The 14,987-nt window shown below is 41.5% G+C and overlaps 1 protein-coding gene across 2 annotated transcripts; it reads left to right on the plus strand.

Annotated features, from left to right (window-relative positions):
* The first annotated feature begins 5,872 nt into the window (after nt 1-5,872).
* LOC106574445 (augurin-B-like) lies at nt 5,873-13,058 on the plus strand. 2 transcript variants are annotated; one of them, XM_014150344.2, is made up of 4 exons: nt 5,873-6,163; nt 8,943-8,990; nt 9,577-9,804; nt 12,479-12,603. In XM_014150344.2, exons 1-4 carry the CDS (start codon nt 5,974-5,976, stop codon nt 12,484-12,486), a joined length of 474 nt encoding a protein of 157 aa, XP_014005819.1. In that variant the 5' UTR covers nt 5,873-5,973; the 3' UTR covers nt 12,487-12,603. The 2 variants fall into 2 exon arrangements, with proteins under 2 accessions (XP_014005819.1, XP_014005818.1); XM_014150343.2 differs by having other exon boundaries at nt 5,874-6,163; nt 9,577-9,737; nt 12,479-13,058.
* The last annotated feature ends 1,929 nt before the right edge of the window (nt 13,059-14,987 follow it).

The following is a 14,987-nucleotide window of genomic DNA, read 5'->3' on the forward strand; positions in this document are numbered from 1 at the left end:
AACATCGCCCAGTCAAGGATGGCTTGCTTTGAAGCGCAGGGAAATACTTTCATTCATTTCATCTTGCCCTAGTAAACAATGGAATGTGATCAAATGCTTGCGTTGGTAAATGTATTAGATCTACTTTACTAACAAGGTAAAGAGAAATATTTGATCCCATAGACAATGATATATATTTACCAACAACAGACTGGTAGCCAATTAGTGTGTATTACAAACATGGTATATATTGTAGTCATACGCTTTGCTGGAGGGGATTTTTTTTCTTGTGAACAATTTTATTGAGTATATAAATAAATATTGGGATTGAGACAGACGACAGGCTTAGAGGTGAGTCTTGTCCTGTTTTTAAGTTGTCCTGTGTTTTTTATTTACTTTTGATATAGTGTCTGTACACCACAATAAGAAATAGACCAGTAGCTGTTCCATGTCTCCAAGGGACAAGGACAAAGATGGTTTGTCCATAATCTGGAATAGACACTGACACATTTTCACAATGCCACACTAACAAACACAGCATTCCTTGATTTGCAACCTGCAGAGAGGATCAATGAGGTATTCAACACAACAATAACAGAGCACATTGTTGCCATGCCTCCTATCCCCATCAGCACCGAAGAGAAAGAGAACTGATGGTAATATATCCAATTATTGATTTCACTTATAATGCCTTTAACAGCTCTTCTACCTTCAGCAGAGAGCAGACAAGGACGAGGTTGCAGTATGTCTTAAACATGGTGGTGTCATCTTGGTTGACCGTCATGTTTTGGGCGATTCCTGAGGGTGCATCTCAAATGGCACCGTATTCCCTTTATTGTCCTATGGGACCTGGTCAAAAGTATGGAAACATTTACAGTACTAGTCAAAAGTTTGGACACACCTACGCATTCCAGGGTTTGTCTTTATTTTTTACAATTTTCTACATTGTAGAATAATAGTGAAGACATCAAAACAATGAAATAACACATATGGAATCATGTAGTAATCAAAAAAGTATTAAACAAATATTTTCATTTTTCAAAGTAGCAACCCTTTTCCTTGATGACAGCTTTGCAAACTCTTGGCATTCTCTCAACCAGCTTCATGAGGAATGCTTTTCCAACAGTCTTGAAGGAGTTCCCACATATGCTGAGCAATTTGGGTTGAGGTCAGGTGATTGTGGAGGCCAAGTCATCTGATGCAGCACCATCAATCTCCTTGGTCAAATAGCCCTTACACAGACTGGAGGTGTGTTTTGGGTCATTGTGCTGTTGAAAAACAGATGATAGTCCCACTAAGTGCAAACCAGAAGGGATGGCATATCGCTGCAGAATGCTGTGGCAGCCATGCTGGTTAAGTGTGCCTTGAATTCTAAATAAATCACTGACAGTGTCACCAGAAAAGCCACCCCACACCATCACACCACCTCCGCCATGCTTCACGGTGGGAACCACACATGCGGAGGTCATCCGTTCACCAACTCTGCGTCTCACAAAGACACGGCGGTTGGAACCAAAAATCTCAAATTTGGACTCATCAGACCAAAGGACAGATTTCCACCGGTCTAATGTCCATTGCTTGGCCCAAGCAAGTCTCTTCTTATTATTGGTTTCCTTTAGTAGTGGTTTCTTTGCAGAAATTCGACCATGAAGGCCTGATTCACAGTCTCCTCTGAACAGTTGATGTTGAGATGTCTGTTACAGTGGTGATTTTACCATGTACATTTTTTTTATTCATGCCAGCAAAGACACTACACAACATTAAATATAACACTAAACAATACATTAATTGCGCTATAACAGCAACAAGCAGTGCCCACAAACTGTTAAAGTTGTCCCAACAGCAGATCATTCTTTTTCGCACCATGGAGTGAATCCTTACCACCGCTACACCTGGCTATCAGCGGAGTCTTGTCTGGCAGCAAAACAATTCATTCAGTCTCGTTTACTGCCTTTAAAAAACATAGCTAATATGGCTGACTTGCTTAAACAAATGTGGTTTCTACTGACAATTGAGATGTACAAACTATGGCTTAAGGGAACAATGAGCGGATAAGAGGTATTCCGTAATTTCGATTAAGACATTAATGAGCGAACGACGACGGACGAAGTCAATATAACTATATGTTCAGCACTTTTGAAATGTACAGCGACAGAATGCATAACATGGGCCGCTCTTACAGTATTTTCCCTGTACACCAAGTCAGATAAAGGAAGCATATAAGCAGATATTGAAACCTCTTACAATATTAGATGATTTAATTTCTCAAAAACAGGTTATAGGCTACATGTGCAGCACCACCGAGCCAGAACAGTAACGTTAGGCGAAATTAAGAGGTGAAAATAGACCAAATAATTAGGGTGAGGCACATGGGCTACTAACAACTTACTACACAACATACACTTAGTATTATTTTCTTAGCTACAGTATACATATCTCCCTTGCATATTACATCATTTATGCAGCCACTCCAATGAATAGCAGGCTACTGTTACTAATTGCTTTGCACTACTTGCAGTTAGCCACTGATTCCTTCCAAATGACTCAGTCTTTATGGCCGATGAACACCGATACGTTTTATCTATAATTTCTCTTCATTATTTCTCTTCATATGACAAGGATTAAAAAGGATTTGCTAGTAGTCGACTTGATGTATGATGATGACTGTAATCTAAGACTTTGAAAGTAAGATGTGGACATGATCAGTCCAATCAAAGCTACTGTACATATAACGTCATTTGACTTCATTTTATCTGTAGCCAATGACCTTTTTTTTTTCACCTTTACTTAACCAGGTAGCCTAGTTGAGAACAAGTTCTCATTTACAACTGCGACCTGGCCAAGATAAAGCAAAGCAGTGCGACACAAACAACAACACAGAGTTACACATGGAATAAACAAGCGTACAGTCAATAATACAATAGAAAAAAAAGAAAGTCTATATACAGTGTGTACAAATGGCGTGAGGTGGTAAGGCAATAAATAGTATTAGCGAAGTAATTACATTTCAGTAAATTAACAATGGAGTGATAGATGAGCAGATGATGTGCAAGTAGAAATACTGGTGTGCAAAAGAGCAGAAATGTAAATGAAAACAATATGGGGATGAGGTAGGTAGATTGGGTGGACTATTTACAGATGGGCTATGTACAGCTGCAGCGATCGGTTAGCTGCTCAGATAGCTGATGTTTGAAGTTAGTGAGGGAAATATGTCTCCAGCGTCAGCGACTTTTGCAATTAATTCCAGTCATTGGCAGCAGAGAACTGTAAGGAAAGGCGGCCAAAGGAGGTGTTGGCTTTGGGGACGACCAGTGAGATATACCTGCTGGAGTGCGTGCTACGGGAGGTTGTTGTTATCGTGACCAGTGAGCTGAGATAAGGCGGAGCTTTACCAAGCATAGACTTATAGATGACCTGGAGCCAGTAGGTCTGGCGACGAATATGTAGCGAGGGCCAGCCGACTAGAGCATACAGGTCACAGTGGTGGGTGGTATAAGGGGCTTTGGTGACCTTGAGCCTTCTTGGATTGGCACTTCTAATATAACTCTATGGCAGAACCCAAGGGGAAACATTTTTAGAGCTCTAACCTGAGAATTGGGGGTGACGTACTGTCCCATGAGTGACAGAAATCTCAGCCAATCAGGTGCAATGCTCTGTATTTTCTGCTGGCTTGCCCCACCACCACAGAAAGCACTGACCTAGGCTGAAACACCTGCATTTTGGAGCTGCCTTACTCAAGAAAGCAAAAAACAGATCATGTTTGTATTTAAAAAAAAAATAATGAAATGTAACCAGACAAGTCAGTTAAGAACAAATTCTTATTTACAATGACGGCCTGCCGGGTTAACTGCCTTGTTCAGGGGCAGAACGACAGATTTTTGTCAGCTCAGGGATTCGATCCAGCAACCATTCCGTTACTGGCCCAGCGCTCTAACCACTAGGCTCCTTGCCACCCCAGATGCGGCTTTATTTATGCGGCCTTAATTAAATAATTTTTTGGTAATATTGTTTGCAAACTGATATGTGACATATTAATACCAAGATAACAAGCAAAACAGGCAAGCCTAAAAATATGGGGCTCAAAACAGAATGAATGATGGGTCGTCACTGGTCTGTTACTTGAACTCTGTGAAGCATTTATTTGGGCTGCAATCTGAGTATGGTAACTGATGAACTTATCCTCTGCAGCAGAGGTAACTCTGGGTCTTCCTGTCCTGTGGCGGTTCTCAGAAGAGCCAGTTTCATCATAGCGTTTTTGCAACTGCACTTGAAGAAACTTTCAAAGTATTTGACATTTTCTGTATTGACTGACCTTCATGTCTTAAAGTAATGATGGACTGTCGTTTCTCTTCGCTTATTCGAGCTGTTCTTGCCATAATATGGACTTGGTCTTTTACCAAATAGGGCTATCCTCTGTATACCACCCCTACTTTGTCACAACACAACTGATTGGCTCAAACACATTAAGAAGGAAAGAAATTCCACAAATTAACTTTTAACAAGGTACACCTGTTAATTGAAATGCATTCCAGGTGACTACCTCATGAAGATGGTTGAGAGAATGCCAAGAGTTTGCAAAGCTGTCATCGAGGCAAAGGGTGGCTACTTTGAATAATCTCAAATCTCAAATATATTTTGATTTGTTTAACACTTTACTACGTGTTTCCATATGTGTTATTTCATAGTTTTGATGTCTTCACTATTATTCCACAATATAGAAAATAGTACAAATAAAGAAAAACCCTTGAATGAGTAGGTGTGTCCAAACTTTTGACTGGTACTTGGAAAAGGGTGCAGAATTGGAACAATTTAAAATGAAATGTACTGCCCCCTACCTGTGTAGAGAGGACTAGTCTCCATGATCTTGGGGCGTTGACAAATTTCAAAGTAAAGTAAGGAAATTCAATTAAATTCAAAGGTTTTTTTTTCTCTGTGGGGATGTGTTTTTTCATGTTCAGAAACATCTGTCCTTCCCTTGAGATATTTTGCTCTTTCTGCATGGAAACATGCCCCAGGGGAAAACGTCCTTGAGCGGCGTTCCAGAAATATGGTCCCAGATTTGTGGATTGCAGCATCATGATGCTATTTGTTAAGTTACTACTTGGTCTGAAAAAAGCACACAGGAAAACTATCATTTACTGCTGACTGTGTGGAAGAAATATGACATGGAGGTTTTCTGTGTTGTCTTTGAGGACATTTTTCTGTGTTTCTATGACATCATTGATCAGGCTTGACAGATGTTTGACAGTTACAATTTCCACTTTCTGTGTAAAGACATTTGACAGAAAAACATCAAATTATCTCAGTAAGAGAAAGCACAATATCTTAGACGGACACTACTCTAGATGTAGCAATGCTCAGTCACACTTTATTTGGATAGTCCAAAAAGTCCATCTGTACAGATGGTCATTTTTAGATTTTTTTTATTTAACTAGGAAAGTCAGTTAAGGACAAATTCTTATTTACAATGACGGCCTTTCCCGGCCAAACCCTAACCCGGACAACACTGGGCCAATTGTGCGCCGCCCTATGGGTCTCCCAATCACGGCCTGTTGTGATACAGCCTGGAATCAAACCAGGGTCTGTAGTGACGCCTCTAGCATTGACATGCGGTGCCTTAGACAGCTGCGCCACTCGGGAGCCCTAAACATACTATCAACAAACTATCTGTTGATTAGCAACTGCTTCATATGGTTAGGGCTAGGTTTAGAATAAGGGTTAGGGTAAAGGCTAAGGTTACGGTTAGGGTAAGTGTTAGGTTTAGGGCTAGGATAAGGTTGTGGTTAGTAGATGGTTAGTTGAAGTGTTACTGATAGCTTGTAGACCGTCTGTAGAGCGTCTACAGATGGACTATCCAAAGAAAGCGTTACCCATCCAACCAACATATCACCCACACATTAAACGAGAGAGAACGACCGAGTGCTTCTGTTTGGCTGGGTCTTCCTTTTACGACATTCCTGAACCGGCACAAGCAGGTTTTTCCTCCAGGGAGGAATGTTTGTTCTCTGGGCCTGTGGGGAGACTCCTGCTTTCACTGCTCCCGATTCTCTTCCCGCTTCTTCTACCCACTGCTTCCCGAGACTCAGAGAGACATCTGGGACTGAGACGGAGACCATGGCTTTCCACACCCTCTGTCTGCAGGCTCTACTGCTAACTGCCTTCCTCTCCTACTGCGCTCACTCAGGTAAAACCCTTCCGTCACTCACATCCATATTGTACATTTGTGATTGAGTGCACTCACTGACCCATCACATGAATACTGTAAATTTGCAGGTTGATGCATTCAAATGTCATAGTATGTTGCCACGTGACAAAATTGTTACGTAGAATAGAGATTTGGAAAAGGGTGCCTGCACGCCTGTCTCGATATATTTTCCCATCTCACTCTTTTTAGAAATTGCTGAGATCGGCCGAGACAGGATTTCTTTCTTCTTCTTGAGGACAAGTGTGACATCTGATTTTGAAAGAGTTCCGTGGCTATTCTATCCGCCTTGTAGCCACCATCTTGGATGCTCTGTAGGAAGCTTTGATTTTTGAAGCTCACAGGGAGGAAGAATAATGGCTAAAAGAGAGAGAGGGAGAAAAAAGGAGAGGTAAACCAAGAGAATAGCGAGAGGGAGAGTAAAAAAAAGGGGGAGAGAGAGATGGATGGAAGTATTTGTGTGTGGAGGACAAAAGGAGGTCAAACCAAACCACAGCTCCTGGAGGGAGGATTTCACACCCTCGTGTCACATTGTTTGTCCGCGAATATCACCCTCCTACTGTCTACTGTCTACTGTCTGCTAGCTAGAGGAAGAAGGTCGCCGCTCACTGCCTCTAACCGGCCATCGAATATCAAACCAGACCCCACTGCATTTAAAGAACTACATTTACACAACAAGTCCATTACCCTTTACACTTGTGGGAATGGGCCTATATGGATAGGGCTACATTGAAATGTTTCTTACAGAATAAATATGAAAAGCATATGCATAACCATGGTAACAACTGAATTGGAACAGTTTGAAGATAATGGGAACACGATTAGACCAAAGTTGGGCACACCTGACACAAGACTGAATCCAAACATTACACTGTTGATTTTATGTCCATTTTACTGTACTTTTCCCCATATTTGTTGAAAACGAAATCTGAAAATACTCTGGATATACTCTGACATGATGATAATATTTCTGGAGAATGTGGGGTAGGTGCAACATAAGACAAAAACATTTAAATGATTTGAGTGAGAGGTCTAACTGGTGTTTCCAAGTGGTCACACACCTCTCCAAAGTGTGCACAGTTCCTAAGTCATTCCAATGCACTTTCATGACTCTAAGAAGAGTCTACAATTAAATGTTTTATTTTTTTTTTTATAGCTCTGCTAGCTGTGCCGTTGAGGAACTAGAGCAAGCATAGTTGTAGTTGTTTAATTTGGAACACAACCCTGCGTCCCTGCCATCACACAATTACTGTTGTTGTTTACGCAATCCTAAAACGGGCCGTTCTAAACCTCAACCTGGGTCAGGTGAGCATGATTTAAAAGTGTGTTCTATTGCCAACATGATAAAATATGCTCTTACAGTGTTACGGCTTTCACAAGGCAATACAGAGAAACAGAATTGTGGTGCGCATTGAAAGGAGTGCTCTTCAAAATGAACAAACAGGCTCATTCTGTTCAGGACAACCCAGGGTATGATGATATGCCATCTTAGAACTGTACATCAAACATAGTGATCATAAATGTTGACATAGCATATGACAAGAGTTTTATGATTTGGAGATGTGAAGTGCACATTTGGACTCACAGATGTTTGACTTGCTTGTTTGACATCAAGCGGTGTTTATTATAATCCTCAACGTCTCGTCTTTCAAAATACATTGAGTCCTCATCATTTATTTCCTCCACTCAGACAACCAAAAAGGTGCTAAAGTTGCCCAATTACCAGGAAGGATGGGGGTAACTTCTTGTCACACGCGGTGCTCGAGTTCAGAACGGCTGTCGTCAAAACCCAGTCAGAGCTGTGAAGAGCGGAGCCTGAGCTGTTCATTTCTATTAGAAGCTTGCAGTTTGTATTCATCCTGCATAACACTGGTTGAAAAATAGAAATCCCAGGGCCAGAATCTCATTGTTGTCCAACGGACCTTCTAATGTGTTGTTTGGGTTGCTTTGGTAATACTTTGATAACTGGAGTGTTTTTCAAGTATTTGTGTGGTGAATGGGTATGAAGGGAGGGATAAAACCTTTTTTTTAATATATGTATACTAAAGGTTTCATGTCTTGATAGGAGAACTGTAACACATAAATGTTATCAAACAGAGCTGCTTCAGTATTAGATTTCTTAGATACTCTTTACATGAACTCTCTGTCATAGGGCGTAATAATAATAATATACACTGAGTGTACAAAACATTAGGAACACCGGCTCTTTCCATGACATAGAGTAGTCTGACCAGGTGAATCCAGATGAAAGCCTTATTGATGTCAAATGTTAAATCCACTTCAATCAGTGTAGATGAAGGGGAGGAGACATGAGACAACTGAGACATGGATTGTGTATGTGTGCCATTCAGAGGGTGAATGGGCAAGACAAAAGATTGAAGTGCCTTTGAACGGGGTATGGTAGTAGGTGCCAGGCGAGTGTGTCAAGAACTGCAACACTGCTGGGTTTTTCCCACTCAGCAGTTTCCCGTGTGTATCTAGAATGGTCCACCACCCAAAAACATCCAGCCAACTTGACACAACCATGGGAAGCATAGGAGTCAACATGGGCCAGCATCTTGTAGAGTCCATGCTCAGACGAATCGCGGCTGTTCTGAGGGCAAAAGGGGGGTGCAACTCAATACAAATATTTTGTGAACTCAGTGTACGTCTTTCATAATAATGATATCACAGTTGATACAAACTGATGTGATGTTTAGATCAAGTACAATATATCTGATTTGTCTTTATTTAACCTCTTTTGTCTGTGCGTCTCCAACAGATGGCACAGCGGAGAGCAAGCTCCACAGACTACTGAAGAAAAGAGATGGTAATGTGGATTATGGCTGTTTTTCATTAGAAACGTCTCACAGCTGAGACGACACACACACTGACTACACTGAGCCACACTACATCCACATGTCTGCGTCATACATGTCAGGAAAACAATTCACCTTTCACTTGCTTAGTTAAATAAAGGTTAAATATATATATATATTTTTTAATAACTTTATCGACGTATCCACCTCAGGCAGTAAACTTTTCACACTTGTCTAGCTTGGAATAGCCCTGCCAAGTTCAGACAGACCTCCATGGCACACAACACACGCAGTCCTCTGTGGGATGAGTGCCTGGATTGATAAGTGACAGTTTCAGATGATGATGGCTTTACGAGTCTTATTAATAATCTAAAAACACCCGTTGATATTTATAGAGTGGCGCTGATGCAGCCTTAGGCTCCTCTCCTGTCTGTCCTGGCTGCTGCTGGTCGGTCAGAACCACTCAATCTCTCAGTCACTGACAGGTCCCCTGCTCCCTACACACTTCCCCTGCCTTCTGTAGGCAAACAGGTGTGGTTATTGACTGCTTTACATCCGCACCTTGACCCTTAACCTCTCCCACCTGTATTTCCTTAGTGGGCGGAGGTACGAAGCCTGTGGGGGTGGCGGTGACCCCCTCCAAGGCCAAAGAGTTCCTGACCTCCCTACGGAGGTCCAAGAGGAACATCTGGGACCGCAGCAGGCCAGATGTGCAGCAATGGATCATGCAGTTTATGCACATGGGTTATGACGAGGCGGTAGGTGCACTGCACACTGCACCCTTCTGGACACTGGACTCTGCACACACAGATGCTTTACCAATTGGTCAGTAAAACATTCCTACAGTCCTTACAGTAATCTGATCTAGTAAACTACAACTGCATCATATACTATCATGTATTGTAAACTGGGTGGTTTGAGCCCTGAATGCTGATTGGCTGACAGCCGTGTTATATCAGACCGTATACCACAGGTATGACAAAACATGTATTTTTACTGCTCTAATTACGTTGGTGACCAGTTTATAATACCAATAAGGCACCTCGGTTGTTTGTGGTATCTGACCAATATACCACGGCTAAGGGCTGTATCCAGGCACGACGGAAGAACAGCCGTTAGCCGTGGTGTATTGGCCATATACCACACCCCCTCATGCCTTATTGCTTAAATATACAATTCCATGGGATATTACAAATAACTGACTTACAGGAAGAATGTACAGCACAGTACAAGCACATTCCTATTATGTTCCTAGTTATGTTCCTTGTACCTTTAATCGAATCTGAATTAGTTCACTTTAATATGGTTATAGAAACTGACTATTTTTCCATCCTTGTATAAGTCACATGGTGGCATTTACAGGAATGATAGGTGAACATATGAAAAGGTCAGTCTTTGTGTTTGCTTCAGTCTCACACAGGCTGTACAGAGACATGACTTCCCGTCTACAGCAATGTCTTAGCAACACAACGCAACCACTCCGCCACTAGACAGTTCTATTAGAAAGTGTGTGTGTGTGTGTGTGTGTGTGTGTGTGTGTGTGTGTGTGTGTGTGTGTGTGTGTGTGTGTGTGTGTGTGTGTAACCTCTCTCCACTGTCCAGACAGCTCTATTATAAGGTGTGTGTTGATATTTTTTTATAGCAGTTAGCGAGGCTGTGTGATTGGGTTAATGTCGGTATCTGTGACACCTGTCTCCTAGCGGGCTCAGCAGCTGCCCCCTGTGTGTGTGTGTGTGTGTATGTCAGTTCATCCCAGCTCCAACATCAGTCGATGAGGGACCATAATATTATTCTCACATCTGCGGCCATCGTCCAACAGTGGCAGACCTGTCCAAACCGTCTAGCCACATAAAGCCCCCTGACTTCAGAAATGCCCAATAGAAAACGTGTCAGTTAATTATTCAAGACGAACGTGAGGTTGCCCTCTAACGCCAGTCATACTACAACTCAGACACATTATCCCTTCCAAAACCTCATCTATACAAACATCTTTACACTACTTTAGGTTGATTTCCCACTGGGGTCATACATTGTATACTCTACCATTCAAAAGTTTGGGGTCACTTAGAAATGTCCTTGTTTTTGAATGAAAAGCACGTTTTTTTGTCCTTTAAAATAACATCAAATTGATCAGAAATACAGTGTAGACATTGTTAATGTTGTAAATGACTATTGTAGCTGGAAACAGCAGATTTTCTATGGAATATCTACTACATACAGTAGGCGTACAGAGGCCCATTATCAGCAACCATCACTCCTGTGTTCCAATGACACGTTGTGTTAGCTAATCCAAGTTTCTTTTTTAAAGGCTAATTAATCATTAGAAAACCCTTTTGCAATTATGTTAGCACAGCTGAAAACTGTTGTAGTGATTAAAGAAGCAATAAAACTGGCCATCTTTAGACTAGTTGAGTATCTGGAGCATCAGCAATTTGTGGGTTCGATTACAGGCTCAAAATGGCTAGAACAAAGTAATTTCTTCTGAAACTCGTCAGTCTATTCTTGTTCTGAGAAATGAAGGCTATTCCATGTGAGAAATTGCCAAGAAACTGAAGATCTCGTACAACGCTGTGTACTACTCCTTTCACAGAACAGCGCAAACTGGCTCAAACCAGAATAGAAAGAAGAATGGGAGGCCCCGGTGCACAACTGAGCAAGAGGACAAGTACATTAGTGTCTAGTTTGAGAAACAGACGACTCACAAGTCCTCAACTGGCAGCTTCATTAAATAGTACCCACAAAACATCAGTCTCAACGTCAAGAGGCGACTCCGGGATGCTGGCCTTCTAGGCAGAGTTGCAAAGAAAAAGCCATATCTCAGACGGCCAATAAAAATAAAAGATTAAGATGGGCAAAAGAACACAGACACTGGACAGAGGAACTCTGCTTAGAAGGCCAGCATCCCAGAGTCACCGCTTCACTGTTGACGTTGAGTACTATTTAATGAAGCTGCCAGTTGAGGACTTGTGAGGCGTCTAGCACAACGTGCCATTGGAACACAGGAGTGATGGTTGCTGATAATGGGCCTCTGTATGCCTATGTAGATATTCCATAAAGAATATGCTGTTTCCAGCTACAATAGTCATTTACAACACTAACAACGTCTACACTGTATTTCTGATCAATTTGATGTTATTTTAATGGATAAAACATGTGCTGTTCTTTCAACAACAAGAATATGTCCAAGTGACCCCAAACTTTTGAACGGTAGTATATATATATACACTACCGTTCAAAAGTATATATATATATATGTATATATATATATATATATAAAAATGCACTCATTGTACTGCAAGTCTTTGGATCAAAGCATCTGCTATGATATTATTTCATTGTATCTCCAGTTGTCCTTGAGATGGATCTCTCCATCTGCAGCTGTCACAAATACACACACTACCTCTTCTAACACCTTGTCTATTCACTCTCATTCAAACATGTTCACGAGTCTTCTAGCTTGATTTCATTAACATTTAATCTCTTGTTGTCCATCCCACAGAGGCTTGAGACTGACCTGTCCTACTGGATGGACCTGGCCCGGTCGTCAGACCAAGGTCGCCAGCACCATTATGACGAGAATGCCCCCATCGGGCCCCAGGACCCCGGTTCCTACAGACACGGCGCCAATGTCAATTATGACTACTATTAATTGGCCCGCTGTGATTTACTCAGCTTCTCTGTCTCAACATAAAAATCACATGAGAGTAAAGGGATAGTTCTGATCTTTTACATATTAAGATGTGTGTTCCCTTAGACTACTTCAAATGAAGGAAACAAATATGTTTTGTAAAATCGCTGAACTGTCCCAATCACATAAGTGCTTCCCTCTTCTGCCTTCTGCAACTTATCCCTCTGATGCTATTCTGCACACATACAGTAATGTAGATTTCTCTGTAATGCAAGAAATGGAGCTAATATATGCTTGTCCCAGACAATGGATTGGGTTTCACTGTCTCTACATTGTATCCTTTGCTGTCTGGGAGATTGAGACCTGCTGATGTACATGCTGTGATGGGACCACAATGCATTGGGTTGATCTGTCTGAATAACTAAATAAAGACAGTCAAAACCTTTAATAATTCATGACTCTTGTACATGTTGTGTCCAGTGTCTGGTGAACCAGCAGACCGTACAGATACAGGCAGTACCTCAACCAGCCTGTAGATTGGATGCCAATCTATCCCTACACTGACGCAGAAAATAAAAAAAAATGTGGCGAAATAATTGCAAACGGGGGGCGACACAGCAAGCTGAGGAGATGGCAGCACCAACCACAGTCAACAGTTTAATGGAAGAAAAAGACGGAGGTTAAAAGAGAAGAGAAACTAGGGAGAGTTCTATCCCTTCTAACCTGTGGTTTGTCCCACTGAAATTGATTTTTTCTAGGATTGGGAAGAGTTAGTGCTATCCGGGATCCTTGGGATGTCCCTACCCTAAACCCTAACATTAACCCCTACCCTAACCTTAACCCTTGCCTAACCCTAACCTTAACCCTTACCTTAACCATTTAAAATGTCAACTTCATTGTTGAGTTGGGACATCCCAATGTTCCCAGATAGCACTGACCGATTGGGAAGGTTCCTGCCGCTATTGTGTAATTAAAGTGTGTTGTGTTTGAGTTGTTTGAGTTGCTCCCTGTGATGGGGCTGCCTTATACAACTGTCAAACAGTCAGAAACTAGCAACAGTGGATGATAAATGTTCCACTCTGAAGCACAATGGAATATCTGTCAGTGATTTGTTCATGTCCATAGTCTCTTACAGATAAGACATAGTCTTGTAGTGAACTATTGCATTTTGCAGTAGCTGTGTGTATACACACACACACACACACACACACACACACACACACACACACACACACACACACACACACACACACACACACACACACACACACACACACACACACACACACACACACACACACAAATCTGAAGGGGGGGGCACAACTTTGTACACAAGCAGCAGTATGGACCGGGAGTAAAGTTCTGAGCCTTATGTTATTGCTTTCAGATCCCTAGCTTACATCTCATAAGTTCTCCTAACCTGCTACAAAAAGTCATTTCTGAAATAAGCTGTATACCATGTTGTCAAAACTACATCTCTGTCAACACTACACCACTCCCTGCTCTCTGCTCACCACAGGGACAGAAGCCAGAATATTTCGTCTGAGAATAGCTACATTCACACATCACTGTTTCCCATCTTTCTAATTCACAAAAATCAGCCTTATCGCATGCAGGCAGTTAGATTTCCTGCCTCTAATTTATAACACAAACAAGTTGATCTGTCATAGATTTGAATAATAATGTACATGTGGGTGATAAAATCCATACTAACTTCAATGTTTTGATTCCATAAAACACCATGGAGTGTCACTTCCACTTATCACACGTCCTTGTTGGAATGAGCAACATGCGTCTCTGATCCTCCTCCATTCTGCTCCGTGCCGTATTATTCAGATGTTGTCCAGAGAGGGGCGCTAGAAATCACACATATGAGAGATGAGGCCAAGTCCAACTTGGAGTTATGTTCATAGAGAAACGTTTAGTCTGGTGTAGAAACGTACGTTATTTACCATGCATTTGATCAGTTAAGGAAAGTAATTGAGCGCAAATATTTACTTTAACCAATATGCAGAAACAGTTGGTGATATATTGAAAACCTAAACATAAAATGTGCAATATACACAAACATCTGCCACATCTGCATTATTTGGATAAACATACAGATGCCCCAAAAAGATAAAAGCAATACAAACCATAAGGAAAGACATCATGTGACCAACAAATCTAGGACACCATAATAACAGTTATTTGTGGCCATCATAAAAACCCATGAGTAACTGCATTCAGCAGGTCTACTCCCTTCCCATAGACTTTTTATGTTGTTTCCCCCGTTCCTCCGAATCAAATCCAATTTGAGTGGTCGCATATACATATTTAGCAATGTTATTGCGGCTTTAGCGAAATGCTTGTGTTCCTAGCTCCAACAGTGCAGTAATAA

The sequence above is a fragment of the Salmo salar genome, chromosome ssa16, assembly GCF_905237065.1.
Source record: "Salmo salar chromosome ssa16, Ssal_v3.1, whole genome shotgun sequence".
Lineage (NCBI taxonomy): Eukaryota > Metazoa > Chordata > Actinopteri > Salmoniformes > Salmonidae > Salmo > Salmo salar.

Coding starts and splice junctions, on each gene's coding strand:
- LOC106574445 (XM_014150343.2), top strand. CDS start 5,974: ATGTTTGTTCTCTGGGCCTGTGGGGAGACTCCTGCTTTCACTGCTCCC. Junction 8,991..9,576: donor ACTACTGAAGAAAAGAGATG/GTAATGTGGATT, acceptor GTATTTCCTTAG/TGGGCGGAGGTACGAAGCCT. Junction 9,738..12,478: donor ACATGGGTTATGACGAGGCG/GTAGGTGCACTG, acceptor TCCATCCCACAG/AGGCTTGAGACTGACCTGTC.